At 39.4% G+C, this 17,566-nt stretch overlaps 1 protein-coding gene across 8 annotated transcripts in view; it reads right to left on the reverse strand.

The window, feature by feature from the left end:
* Window positions 1-17,566, reverse strand: part of STAG1 (STAG1 cohesin complex component) — a 181,271-nt gene that overhangs the window by 80,532 nt on the left and 83,173 nt on the right. For all 8 annotated transcript variants that reach the window (XM_072042766.1, XM_072042767.1, XM_072042768.1 and 5 more), the window contains one exon: window positions 2,989-3,065. In XM_072042766.1, the coding sequence (XP_071898867.1) occupies window positions 2,989-3,065 (77 nt within the window). The remainder of the gene's footprint in view (window positions 1-2,988; window positions 3,066-17,566) is intronic.

The raw sequence follows: 17,566 nt of genomic DNA on the forward strand, positions 1-17,566 counted from the left end.
ACAGGTACTACAGGTAAAATGCCAACAACAGTGGTATTTAGAATGAAGAATCAAGAGGGCTGTTGGTCATCTGTGTAAAAAATGCTGACACTTTACTGAGATAATATATGACCACCTGACCCAGCTTCCAACGTTGAACTCTTTCTGGCTCCCTTTTTTTCACTGCTTATTATAGAATTGGCAATAAAAAAAAAAAAACAACACACACAAAACCAAAAAGAAACAAACAAACAAAAAGAAACAAAAACAACAAAAATAAACAGTGGCTCAAGGAAGCTGTCTAGTCAGTCTACCTGGCATCAGGGAGCACAGCCAATAGCACTGCTGAAAGGAGGAAAGAAGTAGACCTGCCTAAGCTTTCTTATTTCTCCCGCAAGTAAAGAAGGGCCGGGGGGTGGGAAGGATCAAGACAATCTGCCAAATCTAGCCTGAGCTGCCTTTAGTCAAAGGACTGTCACTAGCAAATGGTGTCTGCAACCACCAGCTACTTACTAGCTATTATTCAGGCAGTTGGAATAGGTGATCCTTAAAGATCCCTTCCAGCTAACTATTCCATTATCTATTATACAGCCCTCCCAGAAACAAATGACTGTTGTTCATAATGAAGTGGTAAATACAAACCAAAGGGCCAAGAACTTGACTAATGCCAAGCTAATCACAGTTGTAATTTTAAAATCTGGTGAAGGCTAAGAAAGACTTTTTGTTTCATTATATATTTTACCCTGAACACTAATGGAAGCTGCTCTCATTCTGTAACTTTATATTTTGGCTGGTCTTTTTTCATGACGTATGATATCCTGCTATGCAGAGAACATTCTGAAATACTACGATTAGTAAAATGAACAAATGGCTTGTATAACAATTATAAACTCACCGTGCTGCAATCACAGGATATACGAACATCACGAACTGCACCAAATTTTAAAATGTTTTCCACTGCTAACAGGGCATGTGTTTATTCCAGATTTCAAAATGTTCACTGGGTTGCGGTCTAAGGCTAACAATTTCATGCTTTAATACTAAAACCTACAAATTCTTTCATATACGTACTCAAATGTTAAGGCAGAAGACTAAATGGAAGCTTTCTGTTAGAACTGCAGAAGTTCAGAAAAATTTTAACGAATGGAAAAAGAAATTTATGCACTAGTAACTGTAATTCTTTGCAATATTTTGCTTACATGTACATTCCCACCATGCATAAACACATAAGGGAGAGACTTTTTCCTCTACCTCCCTCTTTGTTTCTGACATAATCTCTTCCTGCCCTCCCAGGATGATCATACTTGGCAAAAAGGACTGAACCCTAATCACAGAAATAAAATTCATCTGCATTTGTTCCTAAATTTTCCAAGACAGTTGCACGTTTTCATTGAAAGAAAGAGCCTCTTTTTCTATAGCAGCAAGATCAGACTTTTTATAATTGTACTTTTCATGCAGAGATGCTAGGGAACAGCCAGAATTGTACAGGATCTGTCAACAGGAAACCTGGCCAGAGATCAATCCCTGTTGGTGTGGATGCCCCAGCAAGGCCAATCCAGCTCTTTATCTTCTCTGAGAAATGCTTCTGTTCTGAATACTTACTTGGAAAATATGTGCAGTTGTGTTTCTAACTTTACCAGATATCAAACACTTGTAAAAACATAGAGCACTGATGTGATATTTGGCAGAAGCTGTATGATAGTATCTAAGATCTGCCACAGGATGGTCTCATCTACATGGAGAGTATCTCACAGAACACACAAAGTAAAGGTTTTGTAGGAGCAGAGCAATGTTCATATCGTCAGTTTTCTTGCTTAATTTTTTGAATCACAGCCTTGACATTCTATCTATAATTGGTCAGAAAAAGACTGCTGCCCTACAGAAAATTTGCGTTTCAATGTTCGTTTTCCTTACTAAGCAAACTGAACATTCAGAATATTTTTATACAAGAAAAATCAAAGGAATTACAGTTGTAAAATCTCAAAGCTAAAAACTGTTCATTAGGAAAACTTTTATTTTGACAGAAGATACCCAATCTGAACTGTAATATGTTTGTTTCAAACAAAATGTTTCTATCTTTTGAAAGAGAGATTTCTTTTTGTAACACTTCCAAAATGGTAACTTTCATGTCAAGTTTGGTTTAAGTTGCCAATTCAAATGAACAAAACATAAATTTGCACATAGAAAACAGACTGGAATGCTGCAAATGCCAAGCCTGCAGTCCTGTGTCAAGAATCCAGAGTTCTGTGTCGCATGATGGCAGTTTCAAGTAGTCAACTACAGCGTCCAACATACCACCACCAACTGAAGTTAGATGAGAAAATTTTCTACTGTTCTTCTTACTGCTTCCTCTTATTAATCCCTCTAAAACAGTCATCTCTACTACCCAAGATATGAGCTGACAAGAATATTCCTAAAATCATTCAAAGGTACAAGATTCTGTATGAAGGACTACCACGGACCCAAGCTAGTTCTTGCAGCCACATGTGGCTAGGCTCTCTCATAGGCATGTAGGTGTGGTGCTAAGGAACATGGTTTAGTGTTAGACTTGGCATTGTTAGCTTAAAGGTTGGACTTGGTATCTTAGAGGTCTTTTCCAGTTTAAATGATTCTGTGATTCTATAGCTTGCTTGATGCAAGCTTGCTTCATGCTTTTGTGTGATAGTACACTTACACCCTTCACCTGCTTGGGTCACAAACTTTTCGGTACTGGTATTTCAGTATCCAAGGCCTACTCAATCCACAACATTGATTTTTCAAGATCAGTGGCTAATCAGCCTTTCAAATTATTTCACTACCTTCTGTTTTTCATAATTATTCTTTCTAAAGCTCATGCTGGCCTGTTGATCCTCATCCAATAGTTGAAAATGCTGCTTTGCTTGTCAACATAATTTCTTATACTGAGACATTGCTTATCCACTGGTTTCTTACCCACTGCATGTTTATTTTAAAACAAAAGAATACCGTAATGTATTTCATAATGTTTAAAGCACTATTTGTATAACATACCTCATCAAATTCTTCTGTCATTTTCCTTATGATTTCTGCATTTTGCATGTTCCTGAACATTTCAATTCTTACAGTACCTGTAATATAATAAGGGAACAAAAGAAATTAACACAACCCATTTTTCACATCAAAATAACAATCTCAGTGTTTTTCTGCTGCTAAATTTACAGCTCAATAATACATATGAAAGAGCATTTAATGTGATTATACAAAAAACACTGAGAAACAATGACTCTTGAAGAGACAAGTAAAACCATCAGAATGGAAGTTAGTAACATTTTCCACCTTTTTACTCTTCACAACTGAGCAAGCATGATAGAGGAGCAACTAAAAACCAATGCAAGACTCACACCATATATGCAGTTACCAAATCTTTTTAATTTTGTATGCAAAATAAAAGTCTTTCAGTTCTATGGCCGTTATTAGTATTTCTCTACTTTTTTATGATTATAGATTACAGATATACCATGACCTCTACATGGAGGCACAGGAGTGGTTTCCAAACTGCTTAACTCAAGACCAGCATGGTTTATTACTAAGCCACAGCACTGTGTGAATGGAGCTCTGTAGACCAGAGCTACCACAATTTCATCGTGTGGTGCTATAGTCAAGACGTCTCTCCAAAACCAAAGGCTCCAAAAGGCTCAGTCAAGATGTGAGCCAGATCAGGACCAAAAGCAGCAACTGCATCTATGTTATTCCTTCATCTTGATTACACCATTTCCCCATCACCTGAACAACGAAGTTTACAGGAATAACTTCTCACTGTACAAAGCTACCAGAACTGAAAATATAATACAATAGCAATTAATGAAAATACATGCAACTTGAATGAAATCACACTTTATATCACATTATTACCTTTAAAACTAAACATTGCCTAAATCTCCAACCATATAATGCACCATAGGGAATATATTTTTTTTTGTTACTGCATTACATTTTTGCCACTTGACAATTGTCTTTTGTTAAAGGAGGAAACACATAAAACATAAGCAAACTGCAGAACTACAATTCCCATCCCAACCTTGTTAACATTACAAAGAGTAAATCTCCCTAGTTTTGCAAAAATTTCAATTGGATTAGTAATCCACTGCATGGCTTCAAAAACTGGAATCAGAATCATAGAGACTTAACAGCTAACAGTATTAACTCCTGTGCGAAGAATAAAAAAAGAGAAGTTAAGCATACTAAATATTGTGGGAATGTTTTTATTACACTATTTTATTCCATGAAAAACAAGCATTAGAAACATATGCATTTCAAAACATGTAAGCATAGTTACAGCTTTTATCTCTTAGAAGGGATACTGTTTCGTAGCAGAGCTTAAATTTTGATTTCTTGACTTGTTAGTGCTTCTTTATGAAATACTATTTACTTATCTCTTTCACATTAGGTTAACACTCAAGCTTAGTTCTAACAATGGTGATTTACGTCTGTGCATGGTAATTTGCATATTTTTAATAAGCAATTAGTAATGCACTGTATTGATATAAAACAAGAACTCAAAAGAATACTACTGTATGACCTGAGCTGAAGACCTGTTTTATGGGCTTTGAAATCACCTCTATATGCAGCTACATTTTAAATATTTCTCCCAACAATGAAAGTTTTGTTTTAAATAAGTGAAACAGTTTCAATGTCTCAGCATGTTGGAAAGCCAACAGCTATTCCTAGAAACCCATCTCAACTGCATTAATACCTTTCTCTCATTGCATGCTGTCATCTGTTCTTCTGATTAGTAACAACACTCACTGAGTACAGAACCTATTGACTTTTATAGTCCTGATTCAAATGTTATTAATTCAATTTACGTATTAAATAACTTCTGTACAATATATAACCATGTTACTTTGTATATTTACATTGCACATTGCATATTTACTTCATATATTTACAATGTATTACCATGTTACTTTGTCAGAAAAAGTAAAAATAGTGCAACTAAAAAGCCTTGTTAATGCATTTCCCTCAATTTAAACCTCCCTCCAATTTAGTGTATTTTAGTGTGGTTCTCTGCACCTTTCCTCCCTGAGGTTATGGAATGCAATTATATTGCGGGCACTATTTGGTGGCTCGGATATTGTTACTTTTTAAATCACCTCCTTTTTTTTAACAGTCAAGTAAAGTAAAATTTTCCTTTGAATGCTTTCTCGAAAGCAATTGGTTTCTAGAGGTAACTGCTTAAAGGACTGCATTTTTTAATTGCATCACTGCAATGCAGACTATTTATGACTAGGTCTATATATCCCTGTTTCTTTAGCAGCTTTGAAGATGCAGAAACAGGGCTCAAAGAAAGCTGATGGCTGGTACCAGAGGCACTCCCCATGTTACTGTCAGACAACAAATCGGATATCTTGTGCCACAAGGGCAGAAACCTGGAACCTGCCCACTGCACTGGCCCAGGGGAGAGGCTGCAGCCACCAGACTGCAGACCCCAGGCAGCCTCTTCTGAACCATGGGAAGGCTTTTACTGTCCATGACCAGAACTGAGACAGCAACATCCATCTCCTGGGCACCTGAGGATTTCTCCTGACGCTACACAGAGGTGGCCCAGCAGAGGCTCATACAGACTCCACAAACACATTTGTCCCAGCTCCCTGGGGGCATGCACAGGATGGAACAAGCTCTCGACATCTCCTGCGGATGCCAGTGTGGACAAGAGCTCACAGAGGTATCAGCAAGTGTTAAGAGGAGCAATGATTGACAGCATTTATCAGCTCACTGTCATGTCTCATTCTTGCTCCCACCTTTTGTGACAAACCACTCTTACTCGAAATCATGCTAAGCAAAATGAGCATTTCTACCTAAGTGGCAACAGGGAACAGCTTAGGCCTGCCTGTTGTCCATCCGTCCGTCCGTCCCTCCTCTCACCCCCAAGAAAAACACAATCCTGTTGAAAATGGTAGTTTTTATAATTAATGAAAAGCTAAACTCTCTGATTTTAAAGTGAATCCTTAAACAGAATTTCTACTAAATCTAACTGAAGGTGCGGACTGTATTCCTACGGCCTGTGCCTTAGCCATGTTGCTACTAGTCTTTTATCCTCTTGTAATTGAATTTTACCTCTATTGTGAAGCTAACTCTTACTATTTAATGCAGATTATTTAAATTATCTTAGCCCATTAATAAACTGAGAGTTCTCAGTTTAAACTTACTCTCCCGCATTGTGTTTTTAAGTCTCCTCATTGACATGTAAGTCTATCTCCTTAGTGACAAATTTCCAATGTAACTTTCAGCTAAAGGCAGCTATCAATTTAATTCATCAGTAATTAATCATGTCAGCCAATGTGGCTTTTTGAAGGGAAAAGAAAAAAACATACAGATGACGCAACATAACCGCAACTACAGAAGAGAGGGACTAAGAAGGTCCACACAAAAATGCATGAATACAATTTAATAAATCTGTGTATAAGACAGAACACACTACTTCCAGGAAATACAGCATACAGTGAACTCAGTGGCTTCAGAAAGTATACTTAAAGTGGGAAGAATAACGAGTTATCAGGGAAAGCCCTGTGAAAGAAAAGTAACAACAAAAAACTAAAAGCTGGCAATTCTGGTAGCTGCAGAAGAAAGGACAGTTTATGTGACAGAAACAAGGCCACTGCAGAAGTGCTACTCTAACAGGCCACAGTTGTGAGCTAACGAAAACAAATTGCTCACTGGTAAAGAGACTCCTGAAAGTTGGTAACACACTATATCCTATGATTCACATACATATCCTATGATATGTATGTGAAGCAGGGGCTGGACTGTGTGGAACTTCAGGTCGGCGATGGCAAAGTTGAGAGCCTCTGGGTAAGGATCAAGGGACGAACGAATAAAGGGGATGTCGTTGTGGGAGTCTATTACAGACCGCCTGGCCAGGACGATAGCGCCGATAACTTATTCTTTACAGAACTAAGAGAGGCCTCGAGATTAACTCCCCTTGTCCTTATGGGGGACTTCAACTTGCCAGACGTTAACTGGGAGTGCCACACGGCTGACACGAGCAAGTCCAGGAGGTTCATGAAGCACCTAGATGATAACTTCTTGGCGCAGGTGCTAACGGAGCCAACTAGGAAAGGTGCCCTCCTAGACCTGTTGCTAGAAAACAGAGAGGGTCTGGTGGGAGATGTGGTGATTGGTGGCCGCCTCGGTCATAGCAACCATGAAGTGGTTGAGTTCAAAATTTACGGTGACAGAAGGAAAAGTGCCACCAAAACCTCATCCCTAGATATGGGGAAGGCGGACTTCAGGCTGCTCGGGGAACTAGTCAGCAAGGTCCCCTGGGAAGCTGCTCTTGAAGGCCTCGATGTCCACCAGTGCTGGTCACTCTTTAAGCGATGCCTCCTAGAAGCACAAGATCAGGCAATTCCTAAATATCGCAAGTCAGGCAGGCGGGGCAGGAGGCCGTCGTGGCTGACCAGGAACATTCTTATGGAGATTAGGCGGAAACAGAGAGTGTTTCGCTACTGGAAGGAGGGCCAGGTGACATGGAAAGAATACAGGGATGCTGCTCGTGTCTGTAGGAAGAAAATTCGTGTGGCTAAAGCACACCTAGAGTTGAAGCTGGCTGTGTCTGTGAGAGAAAATAAAAAGGGTTTTTTTAGATATGTGAATGGAAAAAGGAGAACTAAAGAATACATAGGGCCGCTCCTTGACAGGGAAGATCTTCTCACAGACGATGACATAGGCAAAGCAGAGACGCTTAACGCCTTCTTTGCCTCTGTCTTCAATGCCGATGATGGGCTTCGGGACCCAGGGTGCCCCGAGCTGGAGGACCGGGACGGTGGGGATGACAAACTCCCAACTGACCCTGAACGTGTGCGGGATCTGCTACTCCACCTGGATCCCTACAAGTCCATGGGTCCGGATGGGATTCATCCCCGGGTGCTGAAGGAGCTGGCGGACGTCATCGCGGAACCTCTCTCAATTATTTTTCAACGATCCTGGGAGTCTGGAGAGGTCCCGGTAGACTGGAAGCTGGCAAATGTTGTGCCGATTTTCAAGAAGGGTCAGAAAGAAGACCCTAGCAATTACAGGCCTGTCAGTCTCACGTCAGTGCCTGGTAAAATCATGGAGAAGATGGTTCTCGAACGTATTGAGGCGCACCTGGGGGACAAAGCAGTCATTGGTCCCAGCCAGCATGGGTTTGTGAAGGGTAGGTCCTGCCTAACTAACCTGATTTCCTTTTATGATAAGATCACCCGTATGGTAGACCAAGGGAAACCAGCTGATGTGATTTTTTTGGACTTCAGCAAGGCTTTTGACACGGTTTCCCATAGGCTCCTACTGGACAAAATGTCCAGCATACAGCTAAATAAAAACATCATACGATGGGTGAGCAATTGGCTAACGGGCAGGGCCCAAAGGGTTATGGTGAATGGCGCTGCGTCAGGCTGGCGGGCGGTCACCAGTGGGGTCCCTCAAGGCTCCATTTTAGGGCCAGTACTTTTCAATATTTTTATAAATGATCTGGATGTAGGAATAGAAGGCATTTTGAGCAAGTTTGCTGATGACACCAAACTTGGAGGAGTTGTGGACTCGAATGAGGGTGGAAAGGCCTTGCAGAGGGATCTGGATAGGTTGGAGAGCTGGGCGATCGCCAACTGCATGAAGTTCAATAAGAGCAAGTGCCGGGTCCTGCACCTGGGACGGGGAAACCCTGGCTGCACGTACAGACTGGGCGATGAGACGCTGGAGAGCAGCCTAGAAGAGAGGGATCTGGGGGTCGTGGTAGACAACAAGTTGAATATGAGCCGGCAGTGTGCCCTGGCAGCCAGGAGGGCCAACCGTGTCCTGGGGTGCATCAAGCACGGCATCGCTAGTAGGTCGAGGGAGGTGATTGTCCCGCTCTACTCTGCGCTGGTGCGGCCTCACCTCGAGTACTGTGTGCAGTTCTGGGCACCACAGTATAAAAAGGACATGAAACTGTTGGAGAGTGTCCAGAGGAGGGCTACGAAGATGGTGAAAGGCCTGGAGGGGAAGACGTACGAGGAACGGCTGAGGGCACTGGGCCTGTTCAGCCTGGAGAAGAGGAGGCTGAGGGGAGACCTCATCGCAGTCTACAACTTCCTCGTAAGGGGGTGTCGAGAGGCAGGAGACCTTTTCTCCATTAACACCAGCGACAGGACCCGCGGGAATGGAGTTAAGCTGAGGCAGGGGAAGTTTAGGCTGGACATCAGGAAGGGGTTCTTCACAGAGAGAGTGGTTGCACACTGGAACAGGCTCCCCAGGGAAGTGGTCACTGCACCGAGCCTGACTGAATTTAAGAAGAGATTGGACTGTGCACTTAGTCACATGGTCTGAACTTGGGTAGACCTGTGCGGTGTCAAGAGTTGGACTTGATGATCCTTAAGGGTCCCTTCCAACTCAGGATATTCTATGATTCTATGATTCTATGATTCATAGTCAGTTTTAATCTCTGGTACCTTAATTCATAGAAGCTACAAAGCCAATATAATCCCTTCTCTTTTTTACCACTCAGGAAACTGCAAAAAAAGAAGTGAGAAAATTCCAGCTCAAGACTAAAAAGTCAATGGATATAAAATAAGTCCACACTCTCCTGCCAAAGAAGGATTAATTGTGGGACCTTAAATACACGGTGAGTAATTATTAGCTCTCAACCGCACAAACTGGTTAACTGGAAGAAAGATTTATAAAGGCATCAAGTTGAAGACATTAGGAGATTTGCACTGAAAAGTATAATATGAAAAAGGCAATGCACTCTTTTGCATCGGCTCCAAGTCAATAGCTGGGATCAGAGCACTGTGAAATTGTCAAGAGAGGGCAAGTTTAGCAAAGATCTTGCTAGGATGGATGATGATTACAGAATTGCTGTGTGGGCAATATTTCTTTCCCCCAGCATCAGTCCGTGTGTGTTTCCTGTAACTTCCTCCCCCGCTTACTAAAACAGAAATAATCCACTTCCACAATGTCCGTAAAGTGCAGGCTTTAACCATCTGAAAAGCATTAATGACAAAACTCAACAGGAAAGATGACGAAGACTGAGGTGAACATTATTTCTCATGACTTAACCTGGGTCAAAGTATACTCCCGTAAAATTTCATTTACTGTTCCCAGAAGAGAGCAGTTTGAAATTAACCAAAAATTACACACTGGTTAAATATATATATAAATATTTTCTTTTCATGTTACTTGCTTACCATTACATAGAAATATTAAGGTAGATGTGACCTGATTGGAAACAAAAGATATTAATCTAAATGGAAACAGTGTCGGGCTGGTTGCAGAACATCCAAATAGGTGTTGAACATCCTAAATCCCATCAGGGCTCCTAATTTTCCATTAATTTCTCATCTTTAAAACTGAATACATTACTGAACCCAGAAGTCAGGATTCCAGAAGGAAGATACCCTAAATAGTTGAATTTTAACTTCCCCAGCAGACCTAGGAACAGAAGGAGCTTTTACTGACCTATTCCCCGATTATTCCTGTGGCATTCGCTTTACGTTGCCCTGCTTCTGTCACAGATGAAGCAGTATTCAAAAGCCATTATCATCCTAAAAGACACAGCCCTAATTCATCCTTAGAACTGCTTTAGACCATGAACTTACTGAATGAATCAGCAAGAATCCCAATGGAAAAAAAAACAAATCACAGTTTCATGCAATTAAAATCTTTTCAACCAGAGAATCGTAGGCAATTATTAGAAAGGATTCTAACAGTTTGTCTATGTTTGTCCTCCTACAAGAAAACAGAAACTGAGTATCTAATGTGTCAGTTCCCCAAATAGATTCAAAAGCATTCTTTGAAATCTCTCTGCAAGGTTAAGCCCTTACCATTCAAGTGACACGCTTAGGAAAAGTGCATTCTCTTGTTGCAGTCCAACTCTTTGATTGATCTTCCACTTATTAATTTGCTTACCAGAATATCATTTTGTTTTTCTTAATTCTGTTTTCCTTATTGTACGCACTGCTCTGATTTTGTCCAGCATGCTCTTACAACTCTTGAATATTTATATTTAATTATTTGATTTTCCACATTCCATTTTGATTTTTAGACCATTGCAGAGTACACGAATCAAGTTGCTCTTTTGATATAATTCCTATTTTCCTTTGCTTTAGGTCATTTTGCACTTGACTCTGAAGTATCATTTCTCGGAACAAGTTCATTCTTTTTCCTTGGTTGTGTTTCCCAAGAAGACTTGTGTATCTATGTCCCCTGTCTACTCTTGTCCTCTTTTGAAGACCATCATCACGATTGTGCTCTTCACATTGCTCTTGCAGAACTAGGAATATTCCTCTAATGACTAAGCTCACTACTTCGCCATCCTGATAATGAGAATTACCTCTCATAGAGGGCGCTTTCTATTTGTGTTCTCATATCGACAGAGTCCCCACTGCATTATAAGAACTACATGGACAGCCCTTGACTTGCTATGTCCTACTCCTTGATGATACCTCACTAGTTTAAGTCCCTCCATCTCAGCAAATACTGTACATTACAGAACTATATACTGTTTTAAAACAAGCTTTTGCATCTGGCCTTCCTCTTTTCGTGTCTTCTATGTCTAAACTATGTCTAAACTTATGTCTTTTTTATGTCTAAACTTCTACAGCAGAAACTCCCACCTCCTCTCCCCTTCTATCACTGCCTAGTTATTTTCAAGAGAGCTTTTCTAGACTTCAGAACAAATAAAAACAAATATTAAATAGGAGAAAGATTTAGGGGCAACTTTCTTTTCCTGAATGCTCAGATCCTGTTTCTTGGTAAAACTTCTTCCAAGTGGTTCTTTCTTTGAATTAAATGAATAAGCAAAGAAAAGATAAAGACCAGAAATGCCTTTACAGAGAACTGCATTAGCCCCACCATGAGTCTTAAGCAGTATAAGAAACATACAAATAAAACAGACTTCCACAGGATAGCAGAGAAAATAACAAACTACTTTTTACTTGTCATCATGAAGAAATTGCTTCATGAGATGAAATTACCTGAGGACAGAGACATACTTTTCCATAGCAATGTGATGCTAAAGTGGAGAAAAAATTGCAACAAAATCAAAGTTCTGGAATGGAGGAAATTTGGTCGTTATAGTCCTTTCCTCATTCTTAGGGCCCTTTTGTATGCTCTCTCCTCCCAATGCCTGACTGCCACCTACAGTTCCTACTCTGTGCTCATTACGTGTCCAACAGTGGCATGCACGTATAGCACACGCAGTAACTGACTGAGACAGCGAGAGGCCATCCAAAGGGACCACTGCTAAAGCATTTCTAATTTTATGTCCTCTATAATACAACACACAGAAATGTGTTATTGTTTCGTTTTACAGACCTTTATCACAAGCACTGAACTGCTGACTTAGCAAAACCAAATGCCGCTAAAGGAAGATATTCAGTATGGAAACCTCAAAAGTTTACTAAAATGGAAACAGACTTTAAACAACCAGTAATGTAATAGTGACTGTAGCTTTAAACAGTATCAATACAGCTGATTAAAAGGACCCGTAAAGCTGGGAGAACCTCTAAGCTTTGATTACCATAGGGTTCACTGCACAAAACAGTGGAATTTCATTATCAAATGCTTGCTATTTCCAATACCCGGATAGCTGTTTCATTTTTGAAGTGAACAATTCCATGTTACACTTTTAAGTTCAAAGTTCTGAATGAGATTTAGAAGTTGGTAACTTCATGCATACAACTAGTGATTCATACACTCTGACTGTTCAAATCTTTCCAAAAAAACACGTAAGTGATATATGATCCAGAAGACACCAGTGAAGGAAACAATTCCTTCATTACAGGTACAGGTACAAAAACACCGAAGTCTGCCTGAAAACGTTACAAAGAGGAAAATCATTTGTGTCAATGTCAACCTAGTTATTTCTCCTTGACTGAAAAAATAATTATGAATTCTTACTGTAAAAAATGATAGAAACTTGAAGTCTATTTTAAAGAAACTGAATCCTATGAAATTCCTAATCTCCTAGTTAGGTGTTAGAATTTGCTTCTTTTTAAACAAGTATCCCAAGTGTCTGGAGAATGAAAGTGAGAAAAAATACAGAATCCAGCAGTGACCCAAAGAACTACCTACTATTAAATCTGATCACTGTGGCAGACTAGAAGGTTATGTCCTACAGAACCACTGAGCCTATTCATGGGTTGATGTTATTTTTGTGAAGTAATGCTTCACAAATCCCTTAGAGCTCTACAAGCATCAATAAGCAGCTAAAAGTCATTCATTTATGCAACACATATCCATTTTCAAAATTCTATAATGAACTTCCTTTTCTCAGTTTTTAAGTAAGTTGTCATGCAGTAATAGAGAAAGTTTGTTTTAGATTAAAAGATTTAAAAAAGCAGTAATAGGAAAAAATGGTCAGTTTTCAGAATGGAATAAATCTTTCTAAACACAGGTTTTGATAGAAACATGCTAAACAGCAGATATAAATGCTTTGAAAGGGAAGATGAATAATGGAGCAGGCACAGTTTGCCAGTAACAAAATTATTTAGAAGAGCTAGAAGTAAAGCTGACAGTCACCACTGCCAAAGGATTTCATAGTAACAAAATTGATAAAATGGCAAATAATGCTCTTTAGGGAAAAAACAAACAACAAAAACATATTAATTCCACAAACTACTACTAGAAAAAGCAGCAGGCCTACATAATTTAATGCATCCAGAAATAGCACACTTTATGTCTTAAAATTTTGATAAAGGAAACCTCTTCACTCTGAGTCAGATAATACTGTTTTAGTATAACTACAGTATTTGCATTTGGAAACAGTAAGCTGCTTTCATCTTGATGTTAACGTCACTGACTTTGAATAATAGAAGCCATATAATTAATAACTAAAGCCACTAAATGTAGTATTTGTAGTGAATGACTTCACAAAATGGATCCTTTCATGCTTTGATGGCTTGAAGTAATAATTCTCACAAGGCACCCACCTTTTTGTCAGATAACTGCAGACTTGAACAACAGCAAATGACATGAACATGAGTAAAAGCTCTGGAGCCTTTGCTATCCTAAAGGCAGTGCTTTGTTCCTGATTATGTCTTAACGCACTTGGTGGAAGCATCCACCATCACAGACCCCCAGCAGCTGCATCCTGCCCTGCACTGCCTCACTTCATTGTGGTTGAACGAGCAGTCTGTGATCAAGGAGGATGCTTATGCCTGAGGAGAGAGGGAAAGAGCTGACTCCATCATTTTCCTCGGTTTAAACTCCTCTGAAACTCTCCACCTGCTTGCTTAGTACTGGTTCTACGATTCATTCTTTGTGAGCACCACTCATTCTAGCAATGTCCTGCACAAGTGCTGTAAGGAAACTTGTTACGTGAACCATTCTACATGGATCTGATGAAACAGAAAAATAACATAAGGACTTTTGTACTCAGTAATCGGCACTAGGTGTTCGGAGTGCAACTTCAGGTCACATATAAATGAACCTTGCATTGGGTAGTAGTTTAGAGTTTACCTGAGCTGCAGGTTGTTAAGCCACACTGTGACTACTGTATTTAATGCTGCTAGTGGATCTATCACCTCTGAATTCATTTGTACTTTTCATCTCCCCAGAACTGTGCATCAATGAAATCGCAGGTTAGCTCTATATTCTGTAAGAAAGGAACTCATTCTATTTTTAGAGCTGCTGCCTGATCATTTGATTTGATAAGCATGGGATCTTATTTTTTCTTTTTTTTTTTTCAAGAAACAGTAAATAATTGTTCCTCTACCTGTCGTTCTTTTTCCCATTGCTCGGTTCTTTCCCTCCCTAATTACATGTATGCATATTCTTTTGGAAGTGGGATGGTCAGAAATGCATTCAATGCTCAAGATGCAGATGTGATGCAAGTTTATAACATAGACTCCTTTGTTTATACACATAAATTTGTCCTTTATCTCCAATTCTTTACTTCACCTCTCAAAGCACTGCCAAGCAAAGAGATTATATTTCCTAATTATTCACAATGACAACAGGCTCTAGAGCAAAACAGCTCTTCACTTCATATGCAGAACCAAACTTTGGCTTCATGCTGTCAGAAGTTACTCAAATCCAGTGACAGAAACATCTGTAGTTTGGACGAAGGGCTGAAAGTTAAGCATAAGATACAACATAAATATCTGAATTATGTCCATTTAGGTTTATTTCTCTTTGAGAGTACTTTTATCAGGGCTGGCTTCACATCCAGGACATCAACTGCACTGCTAACATGCAGACCCATAAACTTCCCTCTGTAATGAGAGGCCCAATATGCACCTGAGCTCCTCTTGCTTCCTGGGTGCGAATCTTATCAGCATGTACAAATACCAGGTTGGAGAGTGCAATGACAACAAAGCTGGAGGACTCAGACAACCAAACACGAGCACACTAACAGAGCATAACTGTGTAAGCATTCCTGTAGCCAAGGGCTGAGTAGAAATATTACTGCCATTGCTAACAACAGGCTACAGGCATCTTAACTGCACAAGCCCCATGCTGTTAGGCTACGTAGCAATGTGGTAGGAGCTGCTGCTGTGTGAACTGCAGCTTGGTACCAGGTGTCTCCTGTTATAATGCACAGTTGAAGTGTGGGATAATAAATAGCAAAGGCCTTGAAAACACAGAAACTGTCTGATAAACTGATTTTGGCTAAAACAAATTGCTTTCTACCTGTATTCAGTACCTGTGATGTGCCACCATACTCTCCTTGTGACATTTACAATATTTTCTAGTAATTACAATAAACCCCAGATCAGTTTTAAAAATACTCTTGACAGTAAAAATAACAGATCTTTGTTCCAACACACCTCATATACTACAGATTCTTTATTATGCATTCTTTTAGATAGCAAAGTTTTAATCCACCAATTTGGACAACAATAAATAGATTATGATTATTTAACAATTGTTGACGACTGATTTTCCTGTTTTCTTTCCTGTGATTTTTCCCAAAGATGCTTTATGCAGGGACAAAGTTATATCTGCTTACATCTACTTATATCTACTTACATCTACACAACACCTCCCAGTTTTCTAAATCTTTTTCTAAATTTGCTTTTCAGAATTCCTCACTCTGATAGTTACCAGGCAGTCAAACGCTGGCTGGTATCTTCTCATAACATCTACTTGATGAAAAAAATAAAAACAGCAGATATCTTAAAGTACAACTGTAACCACTGCAAAACAGATTTGCAGCAGAAAGCTAAAGAACAGTTTACTTCCTAAAAAGTACTTGCTTCACAAACCAAGACTGGAGATACAGAAATGTCTTAGAAATAAATTAAGTCTAAAACATTTGATTATCCTGGTTAAATGAAAGTCATCATCTACCTGAAAATGTTTCTCTTCTTTTTTATTAATCTAGAAAAAGGAGATGAGACTTATGTGTTCATTTCTGTCTGTAAGTATGCTGCTTAATGAAATCTGAACTGTTTCTTTCAACCAATCTAACAGATCTTAGATATAAAAGGCTCCAATAAAGTTTACAAAAGCAGATAGTTGAGAAGAAACCAAAGACACTACAAACCACGACCTCAGTCTCTGGTAAGACACCAAAAACCCCTCTGAGACAGGAGAAATAGAGGGACGCTGACATCCTGAATGCCACTGCTTCTTCAAGAAAAGCTTCAAGTGGAGCACACCAACCTCTTCTACACTAGTGTTTGCTATATAGCTTATTTGGCGTCCAAAAAGTTACAAGCTTCAAGAACTTTCTGAGTGTATTACATGGCATTCAGAACTTCATCTCTCATCAAGAGTATCTGACACTTCATGAGTATGTTCAACAGCTTCTGTACAGTTCAGTGAAGATGACAATGAACACAGAAACACTAGATATCACTCTTCATTATTCCTGCTACTCCTGAAATCACTTGTTTCCAGTATATTAAAGACTAAAAGCATTTACTGCCCACAATCCATGAAAATGCAATGCAAAAATTAGCAGAGCTGGCTCAAAGCAATGCCTTTATCTTCCTCTTTCCCCATTTAAAACTATGCAAGGTGAAATTTTCCTTTTTCATGTAACTGTTTTTCCTTCTTTCCTAGGAAAAAAATCAATTTTATATTATCTGTTTGCTCACTCCAATACTTTTTGAAAATCTGAACACATGTATGGAGGTGCTTCTTGTCTAAGAAAATAATAAATTGAGAAACCACCTGCAAAAACGCATAGTATGTGCACATCGCAGAATTAAGATGCTCTCTGCAACCTTCATTTAGTCTCACGTGTGTGCACTGTGACTGTCTAGCTTCATTAGGCACAGGGAACAGGACAGTTCTGGAAATGAACAGGGATTGTGCAGGTGAAATTATTGCATCTTGGCTGTGTGCAGCTCTTGCTACAGCCAATGAACTTGGCAGGCAAATGCAGGAAGAAAGAGGATGGTCTTACAAGATAAATTGATTAGGATGCTGCAGACTGCTATTTTCTTACTGTTCAGAGTTCCCATGAGTGTCTGGACAATCTAAACTATGTCAAAAATGGTCCATAACTGCACATTCTTCATTTTCCAGGCATCTACTTTGCAGTCTTGTGGATCAATTCAAAGTGCAGCATACAAACAACTGTATTTGCATGTACACTGACTAACACCTTTCTTTGGGTATTTAAAAAAAATAAGAAAAGGAGGAAAAGTTTTCATTAGCCCTT

The sequence above is a fragment of the Anas platyrhynchos genome, chromosome 9, assembly GCF_047663525.1.
Source record: "Anas platyrhynchos isolate ZD024472 breed Pekin duck chromosome 9, IASCAAS_PekinDuck_T2T, whole genome shotgun sequence".
Taxonomy (NCBI): Eukaryota; Metazoa; Chordata; class Aves; order Anseriformes; family Anatidae; genus Anas; species Anas platyrhynchos.